Source organism: Octopus bimaculoides, chromosome 2, assembly GCF_001194135.2.
Source record: "Octopus bimaculoides isolate UCB-OBI-ISO-001 chromosome 2, ASM119413v2, whole genome shotgun sequence".
NCBI lineage: Eukaryota > Metazoa > Mollusca > Cephalopoda > Octopoda > Octopodidae > Octopus > Octopus bimaculoides.
In genome coordinates this window covers 57,680,327-57,688,768 of record NC_068982.1, presented here as the reverse complement: position 1 = coordinate 57,688,768, position 8,442 = coordinate 57,680,327, and the positions used below count along the sequence as shown (strand labels likewise).

At 36.2% G+C, this 8,442-nt stretch overlaps 1 protein-coding gene across 2 annotated transcripts in view; it reads left to right on the top strand.

Annotated features, from left to right (window-relative positions):
• Window positions 1-8,442, top strand: part of LOC106871074 (long-chain fatty acid transport protein 6) — a 63,682-nt gene that overhangs the window by 16,079 nt on the left and 39,161 nt on the right. For both annotated transcript variants that reach the window (XM_014917347.2, XM_052977272.1), the window contains exons 2-3: window positions 2,296-2,357; window positions 7,446-7,867. In XM_014917347.2, coding sequence (XP_014772833.1) covers window positions 7,483-7,867 — 385 coding nt within the window. In that variant the 5' untranslated portion in view covers window positions 2,296-2,357; window positions 7,446-7,482. The remainder of the gene's footprint in view (window positions 1-2,295; window positions 2,358-7,445; window positions 7,868-8,442) is intronic.

Sequence of the window (8,442 nt, the reverse complement as noted above, 5' to 3'; positions counted from 1 at the left end):
GTACATATACATCTATATGTATACATATACATCTCTCTCTCTCTCTCTCTCTCTCTCGCTCTCTCTCTCTGAAAGTATCTGTCATTACAGTATCGAAATGTGATTGTTTCAGTTAGTAGAATAGTTTCATTTTTAAAGTGAAAGTATTTGACATGAGTGTTTTTGTTTCACTTTTGACACGTAATACTTAAATAGTGGAGGAGATATTATGTTGCTGTGGGCTCGAACTCTGCAAGAAGTTAAAATTCTTTTTGACTAAAACACAACTGGAACCCTAAGTAAGGCATCTGTAAAATTTGAATGAAATTGGTTGCGTAGTTCTCGAGTTTTAGGGATTCACACAGACAGACAGACACACATTCTCATTTTTATATATATAGATTTTTAATAACATTTGATTATAGAGAGACAGTAAGATTTTTCAACACAGTGAATGGCTATGGAGGTCCAACACAGTGAATTGCTATGGTGGGGATCAAAGTTCAAGTTTTATTTGTTAAATGACGACTTGTGATATGTCATGCATCTACACTCTGTGGAAGTTATTAGCATATCCAGAAAAGCCAGTTTATTAGCTTTTTCCTCTCTTTTTGTAGACTGTATCACAGGTCTTATTGAATTTACATGGTCTAGCAGTATTTGCACTTCTTAATAGTGAAGCCAAAGTATGAAGCTGTTATCTCTATACTCTCAGCAATATGATTGGTTTAACCTTTCTGGTACCAATCTGTCTGAGACCACCCTTGGCTTAAAGTGATCAAAATTAAAACTGTTCATTAAAATTTTTTGTTAATTTATGATTCAAACATGGTCTTAATAATAACAAAGCTATTCTATTGAATTTTTCATTATTTTCAAAATTTCTAGAAACAAAAGTAACATATTTTAATAGAAATGTGGTAACAAAAATGTTAAGTGGTTTTGTTCCTAAAGCTATTTCATCAAAGTACTCCTTATATATGTTTTTCCTCAATGGACATAATGACAAGCCCATAGCTAAATCCTCCCTCTACCAGACCCCAATTGCTTTTAAACAAAATGAGGAATCCTCTGTATAGTTGTTGGATCTGCTAAAATTCAATACGACAGTTCTTCAAATAACACCCTTAAAACAGGAAGGAGGCATTGAATCATGTAATCCCTGATATATATTGGTTTTCAATTTTGGCACAAGGCCAGCAATTTTAAGGGATAGGTAAAACAATTATATCGACCCTAGTGTTCAACTGGTATTTATTTCATCAGCCTTGAAAGGATGAAAAGCAAAGTCAACCTTGGTGGAATTTGAACTCAGAATGTAATGATGGATGAAATGCCGCTAAAGCATTTTGTCTGGCATGCTAACAATTTTGCCTGCTCACTGCCTAGTCCTAGATATATATTAAAAAGATGGGGTGGTCAAGGTTGAAATACTTTTGATAATAGGTCTGCTACATCAGAGCTAACCTGGGCTAAAAAGCTACAACAACAGAATTTTGCTTGATTGTTTAAATTGCCGGAAATGACAACCAAATATTATCCCTTTCAGATATCACACTCCACCATCTTCAGAAAGGTGGGGGTGCTTCAGATGCTTGGTCCTGGTGCAAAAGAAGTGTTGCTGTTTAACCTTGAGTCATCTTTGACCGAGCATACCAGCATTGTGATCTTACTGATCCTATCTTTTTATATATCAAGAACCATATATGCTAAAATATTCTAAACTGGGGTGCTGTTATTTGACTTTTTTGTTTCTAGCTGGTTGAGCAACTGCATATCAGCTGCCTCACTGGCTCCAAAGCAAAAAACGGTTTATTTGATTAAGTTCTTCACTGGTATGCTTTGTTATTTATTATTAATGTATGTATTGGTGGCAAGCTGGCAGAACCATTAGCATGCTGGGCAAATGCTTAATGGCTTTGCCTTTCATCCTTTTGGGGTCGATAAATAGCACCAGGGAAACACTGGGGCTGATGCAATCGACTGTCCCCCTCCCCCAAATTTCAGGCCTTGTACCTATAGTAGAAAGGATTATTTATGTATCTATCAAGGCGAGCTGGCAGAATTGTTGACATTTTGAGCTAAATGATTATTGGCATTTCGTCTGTCTTTGTTCTGAGTTCAAATTCTGCTAAGGTCAACTCTGCCTTTTATCCTTTTGGGGTCAATAAAATAAGTGCCCAGTTGAACACTGGGGTTGATGCAATCCATTTACGAGCTCCTCTGAAATTGCTGGTCTTGTGCCAAAATTGGAAATTATTATTTATGCATTTATTTTGTTGAGTAATTTTTTTCTTAATTTTCTCTTCTCATTAGCTACATCTCCATGGAGTTACTTCAGTTTTTCTGGTGAAAATTTGATAAAATTAAAATTTTAGGTAAGTCCATTGATTTCTTTCTTATAATTGATATAAGTGCAGCTGGCAGGGATGTGTGGTTAAGAAACTTGCTTCCCAACCATGTGGTTTTGGGTTCAATCCCATTGCAAGGCACCTTGGACAAGTGTCTTCTACTATAGCCCTGGGCCAACCAATGTCTTGTGAATGAATTTGGTAGACAGAAACTGAAAGAAGCCTGTTGTATACATACATACATATGTGAAGGTGCATGGCTCAGTGGTTAGAGCATCAGGCTCACAATTGTGAGGTAGTGAGTTCGATTCTCAGACTGGTCTGTGTGTTGTGTTCTTGAGCAAGACACTTTCTTTCACATTGTTCCAGTTCACTCAGCTGTAGAAATGAGTTTGTGATGTCACTGGTGTCAAGCTGTATTGGCCTTTGCCTTTCCCTTGGATAACATCGGTAGCGTGAAGAAGGGAAGAGGCTGGTACGCATGGGCGACTGCTGGTCTTCCATAAACAACCTTGCTCAGACTTCTGCCTCGGAGGGAAACTTCCTAGGTGCAATCCCATGGTCACACACACACACACACAAAATAATAATAATGATAATAATCGTTTCTACTAAAGGCACAAAGCCTGAAACTTGGTGGGAGGGGAGAAGTTGATTACATCAATCCCAGTGTTTCACTGGTAATTAATTTATTGACCTTGAAATGATGAAAGGCATAGTCAACCTTGGTGGAATTTGAACTCAGAATGTAGCGACAAGTGAAATATCACTAAACATTTCACCCAGGGAGCTAACAATTCTGCCAGCTCACTGCCTTTATAATAATATTAATAATAATAATAATAATTATTTCTTTTATTAATAATGACTTCTTTTATAATGATAATAATAATGATAATAATGATGATGATGATGATGGTCAATCTTATCAACTTTGACGTAAGAGTGTTTGAAGAAGATTTAAAGAAAAGAATAAAGTGAGAAAAAGAGAAAACAACTTTTAAAAATAAAAGAACAAAAGAAGCTGCATCTATTTGCAAAGGCTGTATGACACGCTCTTAACCACTTCGCCATATAACCATGGCATAGTGGTTAAGAGTGTGGGCTACTAACCCCAAGATTCCGAGTTAACTACAGCTTTTTAAAAAAAATCTTGTTGCCATATATAAATTTAGGAATTCTATGCTGCTTTTGTTTAACTGGCACAGTGCAATGTTATTTCAGTAATTCAGATCAGCCTTTTACAGGATACCAAGTGACATATTACGTGTCTGCCTTCTAATAATTTGAGACATTGACAAAAATCTATACTTCACCTTATGAAGCACCCACAGGCAGCTGTTGTTGAACAATATGCAAATATATAATAATTATTAAGAGTAATCTTACATAATGCTATATGGATATGAAGCTGGCAACTTCTAGGCTGATGTGGGGTGCAGAAACATATGTTGTTATCCACTATTAAAGCCTGTTAACTTCTATCCTCATGTTATATTATAATTGTTATTATATTAATCCAATGTTGAAAGGAGTTCCTCATGTATAGCCATACCTGGAAATACTCTCAAGTATAATAACATGGAAGCCAAACAACAGCATTGGAGCTCTTAAATGTGTTTTATGAGGTCTTTACCCAAAATATACTACACACATACGTGTATATATATATATATATATATATATATATATGAATATATATGTGTGTTTGTGTGTACTCTTATGTCAGTATCATGAGGGCTGTAAATGTATAATTTTCACTCTACCATCAAACACATGTCTGGGCATGGAGGCGTATTATTTTGCTTGGAAACTGGTGAGGGTTGGCCACAAGAAGGGCATCTGGCCATAGAAAATCTACCCCAATAAATTCCATCTGAACCCATGCAGTGTAATACTTCCCCATGACCAGACATGTTTCCATGGAAGATTGCAAATAAAGGACACCCCTTACATGAAAGTGGCACTCGTTTACAACATTCATGTGCAATGCCAAGTCTGTGCCTGCATTATAAGGTTTTATCTCCTCCTCCTTTTTGTCATTCACATCATCTAGAATAGTTCTGAACATATATTTAGCAGAAAGATGTTTCAGTTTTCATCCCCCTTTTCTTTTCCTGGGGCCTCACAGAAAGGGTGAAAAGGGACCAAGACTTCTGGCAGTTTGCTATGCTTGAGAAGACACTCCAGTCTAAGTAGATACATGGTTGCCCTTGCATACAAGCATGTCCCCAGCATCCCTGTTCAGCTGAGCATTCCTAATCTTGCAGGCTCGTGGGTGCTGGTGCAAACAGACACACTTGCTTGATCCCAGACAAAATTAAAATCATCAATGTGACATCATAGCAAAATCTATACTTGGACTGGAACTGCATTCATGCATCCACTGCAAAAAGATGCAGCTGCTTGGTTTTTTTGTTTGTTTATTTTTTTTTCTTTCTTTCTATTACTCTCTTTCAAACACTCATATGTTGAAACTGACAGGAGAAACCATTGAGCGAGATCGTTGCCAGTGCCGCTGGACTGGCTCTTGTGCAGGTGGCACGTAAAATACACCATTTTGAGTGTGGCCGTTGCCAGTACTGCCTGACTGGTCTTCGTGCCAGTGGCACGTAAAAGCACTCAGTACACTCTCAGAGTGGTTGGCGTTAGGAAGGGCATCCAGCTGTAGAAACTCTGCCAAATCAGATTGGAGCCTGGTGTAACCACCTGGTTCACCAGTCCTCAGTCAAATTGTCCAACTCATGCTAGCATGGAAAGCGGACGTTAAACGATGATGATGATGATATATATAGGTATATGTCTTATTTGTTTCAGTCTCTAGACTGTGGCCATGCTGGTTTTAGTCGAACAAATTGACCCCGGGGCTTATTTTCCTTATTTTCTTTTATAAGTATCGATTTTGCCTTTGGGAGTCAGTAAAAATAAGTACCAGTGTAGCCCTGGGGTCTATGTAATTGACTGGCTACTCCCTCAAAATTTCAGCCTCTTACCTATAGTAGAAATTGTTTTCCTTGTCCTACTAATTTTCTTAACTTCAAGGCTGAAAGTATCATAACTATAAATTATCATTTGGTCATTGACACCTAATTTATAATTTTTAGCATTTAGTTTGGCTTTAAATATCAATCTAATATGTCTATAATATTCCTTAATAACCTTTTATTTTCTATATCTGTAGATGTTCTATCTTGTTCATTAATTCCTACTTTTTATCTGACCTTGATCATATTCTCTTATCTTTGTTTATTTAATATGCTATCAATGACTGTAGGTTGTTTTCTACCTGTCAAAGTGGCTTTAGATATATTTTTATTAGCTGAATTTCAGATCAAATTTCTTAATGAATTTGCATCATATAACAGATATCTAGTTGTTTGATATATCCAGTATAGAGCTTGAGATCATCCATATAAAGATTATTGTGACTACTTAGCATCTGTATCAAGATACATTCTGGTTTAACACGTTTTAATCTTTTTCTTAATATATTTCTGTTGGAATACATTATCTATATTTCAATTTACCTTGAAAATTACAGAGAACATATTGAGGTATTTTTTATCAATATTAAGCTGATGTTTGGAGAATAAATTAATATAGAATTTTGATGAAAGATTTTAATTTAGGTTACTTTAAATTAGGAAGTTTGTATCTTAGAATCAGAAACAGTTTCAGATGGGTTGGTATCAAGAGTATTTTAAGGTTCCAACCCCAGAAAGAAGAAATATTTTTCTAAAAATCGGTTTTGTTTTCATTTTAGAGTATATTTGTATTGCTACTTTACTCATGACTGTTTTAACCCCTTAGCATTTAAACTGGTCATTTCCAGCCCAAATATTCTACATGTTTTGTGGTCAAACTGGCCAGATCTGGCCTTTCACACCTACTCTACTATGCCATTCTAAAAATAAGCCATTACATCATTGAAATCTCAAAGCAATGAGATAATGCATGATTTCTTCAAAGCATTATATTTGGCAGAATAATCTGAATCTTAAAGGGTTAAAGAATCTACAAATGGGGAATCACTGTCAGAGGTCTTCTCTTAATCAAACCAAACCATGCCAGAACTCTTGTTTTTTTCCCTTACTGCATACAATAATGGCATTGACATTGATTAATCTTAACAACATTTGGCCTATTCTCTCTAGTCTTCCCTAAGTATGGTTTTGTTTCCAGGTAAGTACTTATCTTTTGGGACAGTCTTGGTGTAAAAGCTCTTTTATATATATATATATATATATATACTATAGACAGCAAGGTCATCCATTTGTAATTTTGGAGATGTGGTGTTTCTTTTCACTAATCCTTTTAAGCATTTGTTTTTGGCTGCAAATGTGATGTAACACATGCTAAGCTCTCAATTTCTAATTTTTATGCATTAAATTCAAAGTGTGTACGTCAAAGGGTTACTATGTTTGTTAGAAACAATAGCAAAACCTCTTTCAAGTTACACAGTACCATGTTGAAAAGGAAGTATGCATTAGGCAAAGTAATTCTAGATACGTTTTGTTTGCAAGGGAGAAGAAGAAGACTGGATACTTGCAGATAGAATGCCAGTTGTCATGATTCACTCAATCAAGTTAGACCGAGGACCAGGGTCTTCTTAATGGCACTGGTACACTGAGCAGTAGCCTAGGTGTCTTACAGGTCCTGTGGTCCAATCCTGCTCTATATATGCTGTGGTTGCTCTTAAATACTATAGGGCCCAATGCATTGATTTGACCAGGGGACCTATAATGCTACTAAAAGACCCCTGCCTGGCACTAAACACACGTGCTCATATGACCATGTGACTGACGAGGCTATCAGATGTTGTTTCACATTGCTGTTTTAGCCTTCAAATGACGCTACCCTACTGGCCAATATTCTCCCCTGATTGAAAGGGGTGACTGGAACAATATGAAATGAAGTGCTTTGCTCAAGAACACAACGTGCTACCCACTCAGAGAATCGAACTCACGATCTAGTGATTGTGTGGGCAACAGTCTAACCACTAGGCCACACACCATCACAACAGCAACAAAACAACAACCACAAAACCAGCTCTTAAACTAATTTTCCTTGTTAGAAAATTCAATCTAATTGCTTTGTCTTTTCTTTTTCTAACAGATTACAATCCAGTCATTATTCTGTCAACAACAACAACATGATGGATCCTAAATCCTTATTACTGGCTGCTGCCACAGGATGTGCAAGTGCTGTTGGTTATTACTCTTGGCAAAAAGCCATTAAACCTCTTGCAAAGAATACTTATTTTGATTTGAAACAGATAGCTATGGGAATGAAAGTATTCAAACAGAGTCAAGAGGTATTGGTTTCTAAAGATAACATGATTTCTATCTTTGATAAATCCCTATCATTATACCCTAATAAAACAATGCTTATCTTTGAGGGGCAACATTATACATATGATTACATAAACAAAATGGCTTCAAGAGTAGGAAACTATATGTTGTCTTGTGGTATGAAACAAGGAGATGTTGTGGCAATCTACCTTACCAATTCTCCACAGTTTATTTGGACCATTTTGGGTAAGTAATTTTATTATCATTTATATATTTGTTTTGCAAGATTATTGATGTGAAATTGTGTGTTGAAATAGTTATTGTTGTACTTGGAGATGGTCATATTTTGTCAATTAAACTCATTCACTATTTATCTTCACTGTAGTTTTATTATTATTTCTTTTTATCTCAGGTTTTGTTGGAACTCCTGGAGTCTTGCATGCATAACAGGCTTGCTGCTTGCAGCCTACAGCACTGTGCTATCTGTTCTTTTCAACTATCTAATACTCAGTGGCCCGGGAACAAAATTTGCTTAGGGGGTGCAAACTCAGTTCCAAAATTTGGCACTACTGGAGAAGTGTGGATCCAAGTTCTGGGAGTGTGCATGTCACAAATTTGCACATGCGCACGCGTTAGTCGTAAGTAGTCGAATTTAGCACACAGGTAAAAAACGAGACGCTCGCTACTTGCTGTAAATGGAGGGTGGGTTATCCATCTAATACAAGAAGAAAATTGCAGATAAATTGAATAAAAACATGAAAAATAACAAAATGATATTTCATTGAAAAGTAAACCATTCTGAAAGATAGTTCATAATGTTT